Genomic DNA, 13,768 nt, shown 5'->3' on the forward strand with positions numbered 1-13,768 from the left:
GTATAGTATAGCATAGTATAGTATAGTATACCCAAGTAAACAACAACCCACAACCGACACCTATCTTCCTCTCCCTTCAAAAGTACCTACCTCCAGAACCTCCCTATCTATCAACCTACCAGATCTACCTACTGACATATATACATCCCCACCCACCCACCAGCAAGAAAGACACAGTAGACCACCCAAACAAGCACCAACCAAACCTTATCCAAAAGTCCACCCGAAACACACATACCCGAGTATCCGTACCCAGCCTGACATAGGTACCCAAGGTACCTACACCGGCAGTAAGTACCTATCAAAGCACATACTACTGCCTCCTAAGGTACCTGAATGCCTACGCTCCCGCCTAAGGTGGTGGGTGTATATGCACGCCTATGTAACGGGTGATGCACGGTTCCGAAAGGGGGGGGCGCAGACTCCGAGACCGGGGGTACTCTCCCTGTCTTTGGTTTGGCTTGTCTTGTTTGGTGGTTTGCTTGATGTTTTGGGGTGTGCGGATGATTTTTTCTTTCGGTTTGGGGGGGGGGGGGGGGGGTGGGTTTGGTTTGTATATTTGGTACTACTTGGGATATAGATACTATTTATATATATGTGTGTTTACCGTAGCGTTTTGATCGTTAATAAAGTAGATAGGTAAGTAGGTAGTAGGTTTTATTGTTCTTCAAGGCTATACATGTACAAAATAGTAGGTAAATCTCCAGGCATCAAGTATCATTCACTAATCGGTTTTTAGATAGATAGATAGATAGATAGCCCCCACGGAAAGTAGGCAAGTAAGGTAAGCATATTAGGTAGAAACAGCCTCAGCTATTAATCCATTCATCCCCCACTCACTTCGATCCTTCTCAGCTGCCTCCGCCTCCGCCTCTGCCTACTACCTACCGGATGATACCCGCAAGCAGTAGCAGTAACACGCATAGCATAACATAACCTAGCTGAACGAACGCGGGGAAAACGCCCCCAACCAGCTAGATATCCCGCTAGTCAGAGGGTCAGCCTGTCTCCGCCAAACTACCGAGTGGGCACACAAGGCTGGAAAACTCAAATAGTGATAATAATACCAAGTATTATACATCATATATACTTTAGACTGACACCGGATGGCAAGATGGCAAGAAGTACGGAGGAGATACTGCAAGAGGTTAGTCCGTACTAGGGTCGATGGACCCACTTTTTCCACGGTGGCAGTGGAGGGGATCGCGTGTACGGTGGGTGTGCGTAGATTGGGGACTGGTCTGTCTGGTCTATTCTTGGCTGTTTATTGTATCATCTATATGGAGTATGTGGAGTTATGGAGTACTATAGGGCTATGCTGGATAGTGCTTCAAGGATACATATGTATTTGTAAGAAGAAGGGATGGAGTGTATGATGCTACTGTTCATAGTGAATAGTGTAAGGGGCGATGGAAGAATAGAGAGTAGGCGGTGTGCTTCTGCATGTTCCACGAGTGACAGGGCTGTGAGCTGGCCGGTGGGTCGATTACCATGTACTTTGCATGGTGAAGACTGGAAAGTTTTTGGCTTTGGTTATGGAGATATATATATTCAAGAGGACTTTTGAGCAGTCTTTCCATAGTATTAATATAGGTAGTGAATAGTAACAGAATAACATAGTACGGAGCACGGAGTAGGAGGATGTTACTCATGTAGGTAGATGGTGTGTGGCTGGAAATCCAACGGCGGTGGTTGGTTGTTGTTCCATGTCCGGCGATCTGACTCGACGAGAGCGTATACTTGGCAGTGTTACTACATTAGGATGATTATTGATGGATTCCATTACATGATTAGATCTCATGTCATTTGTTTGCCTCTCTTATAGATGGGTTTCATCCGATCATATCAGGCTGCACAGACAGGCAATCTGGCAGTCTGCCAGATTGCTAGACTGCCTGTGTAAGGGACAGTTGGTTGACCGCTGTCATGACTAACAACGTGGTGGACAGAACCTAGTTAGGTACGGATAGAGACTAATGCATCCAGCGATCCCAGCCGATATCGCCGGATAATATTGACCAGACCGAGTCCATATCATCGATCATCCTTTGAATGGATAGGGTTTGAAGGTTGTGATTGCCTGCCACGGTGCATTCATCCAGATGACCGGTCAAATCACCATGTGTAACTTGACATTGGAATCTGGGTCTATCTTTGAGTTTGACGGTGGTGGGATGGAGTAACGATGGAGATGATGGCAGATCAGGCTATTGATTGAATACGGAGGGGCAGTGGAGGAGTCATCGTTAGGCTGTACACACGGGTTGGATATATATACATACATATTTAGAATGCATATCAAATGAAGATAGAAATCAAGATAAGATAGAAAAGATAATACCTATCAGGAGTAAAAGGAAAGAAAGAAAAGTCAGCCCAACCGTGGATGGGAAACAGACCCGTGGCTGAAAAAAGAAAGAGTCATCGTTTCCAGCAGTGGGAGTGCTGGGGTGTGCCTGAGGATTCGGGAGTCATCCTATCTTTCCCTTCCGCTCTTCTCTTCCTCTCCTGTTCCTCTTTTCCTCTCTTTCTTCCTCTCTCTCTCTCTCTCTTTTATCAGACTCAAATGTCGAGTCATCTTCACTTCTTTCCTTCTTATCTTTTCTTATCCGTTTCTCTTTCTATTGATCTCTTGATTTAAATCCCATTACTTCTCATGGCTTCTGTCGGTTCCCTTTCCTACTCCTAGTCCTATAACCGTCTTAATCTCTACTATCTGGTTCTTCCACTCCGCTCCTCTATTATCTATTTTGATTTGATTGATTTGATGTGCTCTGTTTATTCTTCAATTTAAATCCCTATTCCTCTTGCTATTGTTTCTGGTTCCAAAAAAAAGACCTGGTCCCTGCGTCCGCTGTTCCCGTCTTATTATCATTACTATTACTATTATTATTATGCTGTAACATTTCCCGCCACTCTCGCCACTCTCTCACGGTCAGTCATCCCCGAATTCTTCCCAATCTTCCAATCTTCCCACCTTTTCTTCCTCCTTTCCATCTTTCGATCATGTTCGCCCCCACGATCCTTTTTCTTTCTTCCTAAATCTTGCCTTCCTTCTGGTCCTGCCGCGCCTGGTGATTCCTTCCTTCCCTCTTGCCTCCCATCTTAGTCACGCCTCTGCCTCTGACTCCGCCCGCCCCCCCCGTGTATACCTACCTAGTCGCTAGGCAGCGGACCCTCGGGCCTTGCCTCTTACCGGTCAACTTCCTGAAGAGTCATACCGTACCTCCCTTCCCAACACCTTTAAAATCCCCGAGACGCACCTGCTGACTGTTCGTTGTCGCCTCTCAGACTCAGACTCACATTCCATCTTCGACTCATCTTGAGCCTCCCGCCCCTACTGGTCGCGCCACATCACTCTACCTACCTGTCTACCTATTCAATCCGAGATACCGTTGACACCTTGGACGAGTGACCCATCCTTGGCTGGTGACACTCCCCCGGTCCACCGGTATCTTTATATCTCTTTTCTCCCCAGTCTCAAAATGTACCCTGTTGCTTCGCCATTTATCGTTCCGGTCGCCAGTCTTGCAGTTTTCACCTCCTCCGATCTCTCAGTTGTCAACAAGATCGCCTTTGTTTAAACAAAGTCTTCCTTTGCTTGAACGGACAGTTGGTTACTGTCCTCGCCGGCATCTACACTGAACTGCATCACCGGTGACCGGAACTTTGATACCCTCCTCCCTTCTCCGCATTCTATTCCTCCCCTTTCGACCTCCCTCTAAATCAACACCGCCCACTTCTCCGACATCCAGTCTGGCGAACTGTACTCTCAAGGCTTGCCGTCGCCTGTGACCCCAAGACGGTCTTTTTTGTTACCGACTACTCGTTTACGGTTATTAGTACCCTGGTCTATTACTTCCCGGCTGATCCTGCGCAACTGCTATATTCGCCTCGACTACTGTAACACCCCGAGACTCGTTTACTTTTCCGAACTTTTTTGAAGGTTTCTACAGTGGGATATATCCGGATATGTCAGGGATCGACGTTTTGGGTTTGAAAGATTCAAACCAGATACCTTATCAAGCGTCCCATGCGCACCCCTATGCATCGTCTCTCTCCTCCTCCGCATCCTCCTCTTCCTCGTCGGTGTTTTCTCTAGATGGCCTCTCCACCCAGAGTTCCATTTCATCGACCTCTACGAACCCGGTGGATGTGATCTGGGAGAATGACGGTGACTCTCAGGCGGCCAGAGGCCTGGTTCCGGCCGGCCCTGCCCGCTGCGGCTTCCGCGCCAAGAACGTGGATGCCGCCGTTGCCCCGGAGCTGCGAAGGCACCCTCGGCGCACCAACAGCGGCCCCGTTCAAGCCAACGGCGTGCCCTGCACGCGCCCCCCGCCCGCCCTGCTCCGGCAGTCCGAGCGGAAAGTGAACTTTGTGGACAACCTTGTCGGTGAGTGATTCGGACCTCGAACGTCGACCGACTCCATGCTAAAAGTCAACGAGACTCCGCGTCGCAGATCGTTGAGACCATCTGGCCCTTGTCGGCCGCCGCGCACCGCAGTGATGCGGCCACCGGGTGCAAGGGCGTCCTGCCGCTCCGCACCTTCATCCAGGAGACCCTCCGCCGCTCGCGCACCAGCTACAGCACCCTGCAGGTCGCGCTGTACTACTTGATCAAGATCAAGTCGCACGTCCCCAGTCCCGATGCCTCCCCGGACCAGAACGGCGGGAAGCCGGTCTGTCGGGCCATGCAGTGTGGCCGACGCATGTTCCTCGCCGCGTTGATCCTCGCGTCCAAGTACCTGCAGGACCGGAACTACTCGGCCCGTGCGTGGAGCAAGATCTCCGGCCTGAACACCGCCGAGATCAACCAGAACGAGCTGATGTTCCTCGGCGCCGTGAGCTGGCGGCTCCACATCCCGGAGGCGCTCTTCCAGCGGTGGACGGACATCGTGTTGAAGCTGACGCAGGGCGGCCTCGCCGTTGGCGGACTCACGTGGCAATCGGCCATCCCCCGACTCACTCCAGAGCTGGAAGGTGAGTTGGAGGCGGCCCCGGCATCGGGCCCGCTGCCTCCGACCAGCATGCGTAGCTACGACGCGCGCTTCTCGGAATCTCCCTCGCCCCGTGGAACCTCCACGCGAGGCGGCGGCCCTTGCTCCGCGCCACTCGCCGCTGAGCCTTGCACTCTGCCGTCGATCCATGATACCCTCGGGCTGTACCGACGGACGAGCCCCGTGGGTCTGCCATCCATGTCTCGACTGGACGGTTCCCAGGTGCCTCCGTCCCTGCCGCGCCCGCCGATGCTGCCGACCCCGCAGTTGACCCCGCAGTCCATCCTCGCTGGCACTCCTGCTGTGAGTGCGGGCGGGGTCCCCTCGCACCGACGCCACATCTGTTCGGCTATGTCCCAGGCGCACCACGCGGGCCTGGCGCGGTCGACCATCGACCAGCGCCCGCCTCCGTCGATGTATCCTCGGGCGAATACGTTCGATGGGTATCCTACCGTGCGTCGGTCGTCGTTGGCGCGGTCCAGCTCGTCGGCATCGTCTCCGGACTCGATGGTCTCGGATGTGTCGACCCTGTCCTCGAGCTCGCGGTCGTCCTCGGTCTCCTCCAGCTCGGCCTCGGGGCCTGGGGCGGTGTCTCTCCCCCGCCTGGCCACCCTGCGCTGCACCAACAACTCGCTCAAGGACGGCCGCCGACCGCTGAGCGTCGTGTCGCCCATCGACGAGAGCGTCTTCAGCGACTTCTACAACTCTCCGGATATCTACGGGGCGCCGCTGAGCCATGCGCCGGACTTCTCCCGCTTTTCGCTGGGCACGCCGGTCGACCTGAGCTCGGCCCACGAAGCGGCCCAGGGCCTGTGTGAGCTGTCTGGTGCGGTGTCTCGTCCGACCACTGGCCCCAGCCAGCGACCGTGCCGGAAGCGTGGTCGCGCGGGCTCGGACGATCTGCCGCTGCCGAACTATATCGCTGGCTCGCGCGGGGAGGCCCCGGTGCTCCCCAGCGGCCACGTGATGAATCGCTTCTTGAACTCCAAGACGCTCAGTGCAGCCCAGCTCCAGGCCCTCAACCACACCCCTCTCTCCGGTCCGGTCGGTATGAAGCGCGCTTGCTGCGGCAGCGAGACGCAGAAGATCGCGCTCCACCCGAGCGTGCGCGCCGAATACTGATCCCCTCCGACCTGTGGTACGATGGTGTTTACTTTACTTCTCCTTCTCTCTTTTATCACCGGCTACTTTCCTTGCTGTATGGAAGGGAAAAGTCATTATTGCATAATTTTATTTTTATGGGACGGATCTCGTCGACCGAGTGACCTGCTTGCCCCCGACGCCGCAGCCAACGCGGACAAGCGGTGGAAAAGTTAGCCTTTACTCTTCTATTCTCGTCTTGTACATACCGGGAGTTGATGGGTTAGTGAGTTAGCAGCGGCGTTGGGTGGCGGGCAGCCCCCGAGTGTATGATGTATGTGGGGAGCTTACTTGCCTTGCAATCATTTACTTTACTTTTACTTCCTTTGTCTATCTTGCTGCGGAGTGTGTGGATGGGGGGGGTTTGGTTTAACTGTCTTTTATTCTTTTCTTTTATCTGATTTTATCGTCCTGCTAGGCGGCTGGGTCGAATCTATGTTCTCGAGGAGTTGTCGGAGCTGGAGCCACATAGGTAGGATTTACAATGTATCTACATATTTATCTGTATACCTACATTTATTTACCTTTCGGATTACGAAAGTATACACAAATAGTATATCAGTACAGTAAGATCTGGACCAACAGGCAAGTGCCTCACGTATCGGACCACGGTTCATCAACGTACGTTCCATGAATAGACATGTAGTGGAGGGGGTAGCCTGATCAACATCCATGTGATACGTGATGTGACTCACTCATAGAAGGGATAGGTAGATCCATCCCTGTTCCATCACTTCCATAGTATTCCATCCCTCATCCACTCCACTGAAAGAGATGGCGCTGTGGCGTCGCGAATGAGTCACAGTCACGCAAGTGTGGAGAAGGGAGGGGGGTGGGTGGGTGGTCAGTGCCTGAGGCTAGCTAGGCAGAACTTCACTCGGGAGATATCGGATGTTGGGATGTCGAAAATGACTTGACCGCTTTAGGCTCGGGTGGGATAGGACGATAGATGGATGGTCACGGGATACAGGCAGGCTGTTGGTCACGGGATAATATGATATGATATGATGGCGGCCTTGGGAGGGCTGGCTAGCTGGGTTGGGTTAGGGCCATCTGATAAGATTGGTGTCTTCCTTTCCTTTCCCCTCACTTGCTTTGCTTGACATCGTCTGTTGATGTTATCTATCTATCTAGTATCTCATGGGTTAGGACTGTCTTCTGCTAGAGGACAGACAGACAGATAGACAGACTCTATCTGCGATAGCATTTCCATTCCTCCTGTTTCACCGCTGAAACAGCTGAGACAGTCAAGATAACCATGGCTCCTGCACTCACCGTCCTATTGCCAATCCTAGCTGCTCTCAACCCGCTTCTCTGCCTTGTTGGTGCAACGCCTGTTGATAGTAGGACTAGTACTGCTGGGCAGGTTATCCTCGGGGAGATAGACACTCCCCACTTCACCTTCACAGTCGACGACGACACAATCACCCTTCCCAACACCAACCCAGAAATCCAAACAACCACCCCACCCACCTGGTCCGAATCCACCCGCCTCGCGCGTCGTCTCCTCGCCCTCTCAAAAACAGGCTCCATAGCAAGCACATTCCCCGCCACGCACCCCCTCGCGGGCCTCCCCATCACCCTCCCCGAATACATCGCCGACTGCTCAACCGACGACGACGGAAACCCGACCCTCCTCGCCCTCCCCGTCTCAACAACCGTCCGCAACGCAGCAGCGGGATCAAACCTGTCTCTCTCGCTGGACTGGTGGAGCCACGTTGACTCCGCGCCGCCTGTGTTTCCGGGGTTCCCGCGCTCAGAGGCGGGGTTACCGCGTGTTACACTTATCGGGTATTTGGAACGGTTGGATTTTGGGATGGGGGAGGAGGGGGAAGAGGAGGTGAGGGCGTGCTTTTTGGAGAAACACCCTGATGCGAGTGCGTGGATTCCTGGGAGGAAGGGGGCGCCGCATGAGAGTTACTGGGCGCGGTTGGTTGTGGAGGGGGTTTATTGGGTGGGGGGTTTGGGGGGTTCAGCAGATTGGGTGGGTTGATTTGGGGGGTGGAGGGGGTTAGGAGGGAGGGGGGAAGGATGGGGATGGGAAGGGGTGGGGGGATGTGAGGTTGCCTGGGGAGTGATCTTCTGTTTTAGGGATTATTTGGATTGGATTGGGGGAGAGGGTATGGGGAGTGTGTGAGGTGGGAGTGTAGGGTATGGTGATGGTGATGAGGAAGAGGTTGCATGACGGATGGAAGTTGTCATAAGCAGTGCATTGCATTTGAGTATATATGCTTTTGAGATGATTGTTTTTGATTTATATAGCAGCAGAATGATACTTGGATAGTTAAATGATGAATGATGAATATGAATGAATGATGAGCAGCATTGATTGACTATATATTCAAGCGAATGAGATCTTACTTCTGCAATGGACCTTCCATTTGATTGACCTGGTTATTATTAGCCTTTTGTAGAGAGCAAAGAGTAGAGAGCAGCAGAGAGCCACCAGTAGTAGAATTAAGACCAATAGTAGAATTAAGTAGATCTACTGTAGGGCTAAGTACAGTAGTTTAAACCTAACCTTATTCTACATGCATACGCATAGTGCTTATCTTGTTTTGTTTAGTTCTATCTGTTCTATTCTATTCTTCTCTTCTCTTTCCTGAAGTATGGTTGTTAACTATATCTAGTAGGATGATATTCATATTGTGTAGTAGGGCTTTCTGATTGTTCGTTTTGATAGTATTCTATGTCTTTAGGTGATTCTATTGATAGGTCTGTTGCTTTTTGGACTGCATCCTTCTCTCTCTCCCTCTCTTATTGCCTGGTAGTAGTCGCAGTAGCGGGTATCGAGAAGACATGCTTGAAAGAATTGTTTAAAGCAAGACAGGAAAATAAAAATAACATGTGTGTCTATAGTATTCCACCGGGTATATCAACACGAATACTCCACAGCAACCTTCAAAACCTTGGATACACCCACAGACGCCCTCCCCGTCTCGCCTCCCTCCTGCCTCGCCCCCTCCAACCCCCTCTCAACAGCAGGCATGAACTTCTCCCGGAAAACCCTAAACCGGTCTTCCCGCGTCTCGTACATCTCGCCCTCCTCGTCGCGCGGCTGCCCGAACAAATTCAAGTACAGGTACGGCGTGGCCGTTCCCACGGCGACCATGTTTGCAGCTGGCTGCACAAGCGGGAAGACCCACGGCCCGCCGGCTTCGCTGTAGATATCAACGTCCGAGTCGGTGGTGTCCTGCGGGGCGATGCCAGCGTTGAGGAATTCAGCGAGGACGGTCAAGACGCGCACGACGACACCGCCGCCCTTCGCGCCCGACTTCCCGAACGAGGCGCGGTTCGCGGACCACTTGGCGCTCTCGGCGGTGTGCCAGCCCAGGACGGAGAGAAAGCAGTTCAGCGTTTTGATCCAGCCGCCAGCGCAGGCGACGACGTCTTGGCCAGCGGTAGAGAGCAACCATGAGAGGGCGTCGATGGCGGAGAGACGCACGTCGGGCGCGAGGTGCGTCATGCCTGCGCGGACGTAGGGCAGGATCTGCGCGACATGGTCTTGGATGTCTGTTGCTGGGAGGGCGCGGAGGAGTTTGAGGAGTTGCGTGCGGACGGAGCTGGCGCTGTCGAGGAGGAGGGGGAGGAGAGGCGGGAGGATGACGCTTGTTGGTTGGGGTGGGGGGCTGTTTGTGGGCCGCGAGGAGAGCGCTGTTGTTAGGTGGGAGAGGGAGTCGCGGCGTTGGGTGTCGGAGCGGGAGGTGAGGAGGGAGAGGTGATGGGTGAATTGGGAAGCGGAGGATGGGGCGGAGAGGGTGAGGGATTGTTGGTTTAGGGTGATTGCTGTGGTCTGTTAGTGGTTTTTTTTTTTTTTTTTTTTTTTTTGCAAAACGAATTGTGTAGGAGAACAGAATATAATATGAAACATACATTTCGATTTGAAGCTCGTGTCAGTGAAGTTTTCAGGCTTGGGTCTGGCTTTGCCGACTTTCAGCTTGGCTTTCTGCATACTGGTTAGACTTTGTTGGGTATGATGGCAGAAGAAAACGTACTTGAAAGTCCTTCTGCTTTTCCTTCTTCCTTTTCGTGCTGGCACCCATTGTGACGTGTGGTTGGTAATTGTGGAGATGAGGTTGAATTGAGGATGAAGAAATTATCTCCAAATCTGCTATCAGCACGTGATGTCACGTGGATTGCTCGGGTTTCCATTTTGGGATATCCCTTTGAACATCATGGATAGCAGTAGATACTAGATTTACAAAAAGAACATCATGATCGCTCGATTAGCCATTCTATCTCTCTTGAATTACCAGTGTATATAAGATGGTGACACGATGGCATAGGATCATAAGTCCACACAAGTCCTACCAACTTCGTTGCTATGCCAAGTTAATGTACTAGAAGGACCCAAGCTAAATAGGAATGCAGAATGCAGACAGCTATAGGGAATGTCATCGGAGGCATTCTATGAAGTATATCTTGCAAATAAGTTCGACTATCACTCCTGCCACAGGACTAGAGTGATGATGCCTCGCACCTTCCAGCCATCATCGGGTGCTCGCTTCCGTCGGCAGATGCCGATCGATTCCTCTTTTTATAAGGCCATCTCCCCGCGAGGATGTCTCACGGTACGGAGTACGACACAGGCATTCGACATCACGTCAAGAGACAGAGAAAATGATTCTAGACGCTCTTCGTCTTCGTTCCACGACATCCTCGCCGTCTGCTGAACAAAACCATCCCTCCCGACGAAAACAGGAACAACACAATACATGCAAAGAGAAGGATAAAACCAAGAACTACCTCCTCAAAATCAAAGACCTCCCTCCCTGGGCAGACCCAAACCCTCACATCCTAACCTCCTACCGCCCCTCCAGTAACAATATCCTCACCTCCCTCGCTAGCATCTTCTCCCATCACAACGAAACAGCCAACATCCACACGCACCTCGTCCCCGCCGTCCTCCTCATCCTCCTACTAACGCACTCCACCCTCTACACCTACCTGGTCACCAAGTACGGCGACAGACTAACCCCCTTCGACTGGGGCATCATCGTCACGCAGCTGCTCACCGCAACAGGCTGCCTCCTCGCCTCAACCCTCTACCACACGCTTCTCAACCACTCCGAGCGGGTAGCAGAAGTATGGCTGGCAGTCGACTACGTAGGGATCATCGCGCTCACGATGGGTGACTTCGTGAGCGGGTTGCACTTTGGGTTCTACTGTTTTCCGCGTATAAAGTTCTTTTATTGGGGGCTTGTCTGTCACTGTTGTTTCATGACTATGCCCTTACAATGTGCTGACTAGACGTGTAGATCGCAGTTCTGTCGATTTTATCGGGCATCGTACTGCTGAGCCCGAGATATAAAAGCGAAGACCACCGTCTGATCAGAGTGGGTGTCCTCGTCGCGACTGGGCTGTCGGCGTTTGCGCCCATCGGACACGCGTGGATACGTTGGGGAACGGCGTACGTGATGGGCATTGGGGTGGGATGGTATCTCCTCGAGGGAGCCTGTCTCATCCTTGGCTGTTGGCTATGGATTGTGAGTTTTCCCTTATCCTCTGCTGTTCTACAACCTATCTACGTTTGTTCTTCTCAGGCGAGCAGAGAACTGAGTGTGTGCAGACGCGGTTCCCAGAATGCCTTTACCCCGGCCGGTTCGATCTATGGGGTGGATCTCACGCGCTGTGGCATGTTTTTGTGGTGTTATCCATTGCAGCGCACGTCGCTGGCTTGTTGAAGGGCGTGGAGTTTAGTTACCACGGGTTGTGTGCTCACTGATTTGGTGTTATATTTGGGGATGAGGTGTGTTAGCATGTCTTATCTTGACATTCGACCAAAACCAATTGGCGATTGGTAGGCTTTTAATATCCAGCGATATGGACAGAATTGTGCTTCAAATACAGCTGCTCTGTACACCATGTATGGTGTAGAAGTAAATTACTAGAGCGACAGAATGTACTATAGAATAACATTTATCCAGGTAATGCTAAGCTGAATCAGCACCGGCATAACCGGGGCACAGCCGAAATGACGTCGATCGGCGGGGTTCTGCATCATCCGAGGAATCTCGCCTGTTGTAACACTTCGGTTCTTTTTCTCTTGTACCTTAGTTCAGCTGCTGCCATTATATATCCGATCCACCATCCTGACAACTATCCTGTACGTTGTTTCCGTGGTATTCTCATTAATGCTCTCCCGACAGCTTCTGACTATCCCACTGCGAAGGTCCTTCCTCGCGTCTTTTAAACCACTTTCAACCACAACACGTCCAATTCGCTTCATCCACTGCTCATCATCCAACATGTCTGGTGTTAGCAAGGCTTGCTGCTCGTACGTATATTGACAGACACCAATGATTCCTTCAGCCAGCTAACAACATTAGTATCCCCCCCGTCGTCGCCAAAGGCTACCAAGCCAAGGGCGAATACAAGACCATCAATGGCCTGAAGACCTGTACGTCCAACAACCGACCCAACTCCACCTACACATCGCTAACCATACCAGACGTGACCGGCCCCGAGTCCGCCACCAAAGCCATCCTAGTCGTCTACGGTGAGCCCCCCTCCCCAAGATATCCCCCCCTATCAACCAGCTAACAAGAAACAGACATCTTCGGCTTCTTCGACCAAACCATCCAAGGCGCCGACATCCTCTCCACCGCCAACACCCAAAAATACCGCGTCTTCATGCCCGACTTCTTCCAGGGCCAACCAGCAGACATCTCCTGGTTCCCGCCCCAAACCGACGACCACAAGCAGAAGCTCGGCAACTTCTTCCAAACCAAGGCTTCCCCCCCGGACACACTCTCCAAGATCCCGGGCGTCGTGTCAGAAGCTAACCAGCTCGCTCCCGGCGGTACTTTCGACTGGTCCATCCTGGGCTACTGCTGGGGCGGCAAGATCGCGTGTCTTGCCTCCGGCGCCGAGAACAAGACGTTCAAGGCGGCTGTGCAGTGTCATCCGGCCATGCTGGCTCCGGATGATGCCAAGGCCGTGGGGATCCCGATGGCGGTGTTGGCGTCCAAGGACGAGAACCCGAAGGATGTAGAGGCGTTCGGGGCGAATCTGAAGAAGGCGGAGCATTATGTGGAGACTTTCTCGACGCAGATTCATGGGTGGATGGCGGCGCGCTCGGATTTGGAGGATGCCGAGGTGAAGAAGGAGTATGAGAGGGGGTATAAGACTGTGTTGGACTTTTTGCATAAGCATGCTTAGCTTGCTTAGGAGGGGTGTTTGTAATGTTGACTACTTAGCTAGCTAGCTAGGTTTGTCTTGCATTCGCTGTAACCACCAACCAACCCGGCACAAAAGCGAACACACGAATATCAAATAATGAATAAATGACTTCAATCTATCCCTACATACAATCATAAACCCATAATCAAAACCGCAATGGAGAATAAGAAAAAGAAAAAGATACCTAGGGCAAACACACTTCCCCATCCGGTAAGCAAGTGGACCCAGCGGCGAGACCGCGAAGACGTCACCACTATAACCACACACTTTCTTTCCACCATGGTTAGGCCCCATGTCGTATGGAAAGAGTGAGTTGGCTGGTCTGTTCTTCCGGTCGGGCCAGCCGGGCTAGAATGGTCGTTTCAGTGGGATTAGGTGGGTGGGTAGATTAGTCGCCTCGAAGCTTGCCCTCGTTTCGCTTTACTTTACATACCCTACCTCAGTATTCC

At 52.3% G+C, this 13,768-nt stretch overlaps 5 protein-coding genes across 5 annotated transcripts; 4 read left to right on the top strand and 1 right to left on the bottom strand.

Annotated features, from left to right (window-relative positions):
- Positions 1 to 3,972: 3,972 nt before the first annotated feature.
- On the top strand, positions 3,973 to 6,119 carry P168DRAFT_298663 (putative G1/S-specific cyclin Pcl5; the record flags this gene model as incomplete). The annotated part of the gene is made up of 2 exons (XM_024838285.1): positions 3,973 to 4,393; positions 4,447 to 6,119. 2 exons carry the CDS (start codon positions 3,973 to 3,975, stop codon positions 6,117 to 6,119), a joined length of 2,094 nt encoding a protein of 697 aa, XP_024690564.1.
- Positions 6,120 to 6,992: 873 nt separating this feature from the next.
- Positions 6,993 to 8,215, top strand: P168DRAFT_312237 (uncharacterized protein; the record flags this gene model as incomplete). The annotated part of the gene is made up of 3 exons (XM_024839557.1): positions 6,993 to 7,480; positions 7,547 to 8,121; positions 8,168 to 8,215. The coding sequence occupies exons 1-3, from the start codon at positions 7,396 to 7,398 to the stop codon at positions 8,213 to 8,215; spliced, it is 708 nt and encodes a 235-aa protein (XP_024690565.1). The 5' UTR covers positions 6,993 to 7,395.
- Positions 8,216 to 9,012: 797 nt separating this feature from the next.
- Positions 9,013 to 10,186, bottom strand: P168DRAFT_328970 (IPI1/TEX10 family protein; the record flags this gene model as incomplete). Its single annotated transcript, XM_024841404.1, has 3 exons — positions 10,133 to 10,186; positions 10,011 to 10,083; positions 9,013 to 9,923 (listed from the first exon to the last, which is right to left on the bottom strand). Exons 1-3 carry the CDS (start codon positions 10,178 to 10,180, stop codon positions 9,013 to 9,015), a joined length of 1,032 nt encoding a protein of 343 aa, XP_024690566.1. The 5' UTR covers positions 10,181 to 10,186.
- A 571-nt stretch (positions 10,187 to 10,757) lies between these two features.
- Positions 10,758 to 11,968, top strand: P168DRAFT_272799 (hemolysin-III family protein; the record flags this gene model as incomplete). The annotated part of the gene is made up of 3 exons (XM_024835336.1): positions 10,758 to 11,339; positions 11,396 to 11,623; positions 11,707 to 11,968. The coding sequence occupies 3 exons, from the start codon at positions 10,758 to 10,760 to the stop codon at positions 11,860 to 11,862; spliced, it is 966 nt and encodes a 321-aa protein (XP_024690567.1). The 3' UTR covers positions 11,863 to 11,968.
- A 341-nt stretch (positions 11,969 to 12,309) lies between these two features.
- P168DRAFT_328972 (dienelactone hydrolase family protein) lies at positions 12,310 to 13,399 on the top strand. Its single transcript, XM_024841405.1, has 4 exons — positions 12,310 to 12,414; positions 12,467 to 12,537; positions 12,589 to 12,636; positions 12,691 to 13,399. Exons 1-4 carry the CDS (start codon positions 12,386 to 12,388, stop codon positions 13,296 to 13,298), a joined length of 756 nt encoding a protein of 251 aa, XP_024690568.1. The 5' UTR covers positions 12,310 to 12,385; the 3' UTR covers positions 13,299 to 13,399.
- The last annotated feature ends 369 nt before the right edge of the window (positions 13,400 to 13,768 follow it).

The sequence above is a fragment of the Aspergillus campestris genome (assembly GCF_002847485.1).
Source record: "Aspergillus campestris IBT 28561 chromosome Unknown P168scaffold_10, whole genome shotgun sequence".
Lineage (NCBI taxonomy): Eukaryota > Fungi > Ascomycota > Eurotiomycetes > Eurotiales > Aspergillaceae > Aspergillus > Aspergillus campestris.

What these genes read in the sequence shown, in the direction of transcription:
- P168DRAFT_328972 (XM_024841405.1), top strand. Translation starts at nt 12,386, where the DNA reads ATGTCTGGTGTTAGCAAGGCTTGCTGCTC. An exon ending in GTTAGCAAGGCTTGCTGCTC is followed by an intron (nt 12,415 to 12,466) that starts GTACGTATATTG and finishes TAACAACATTAG; the next exon opens with TATCCCCCCCGTCGTCGCCA. An exon ending in AGCCATCCTAGTCGTCTACG is followed by an intron (nt 12,637 to 12,690) that starts GTGAGCCCCCCT and finishes AACAAGAAACAG; the next exon opens with ACATCTTCGGCTTCTTCGAC.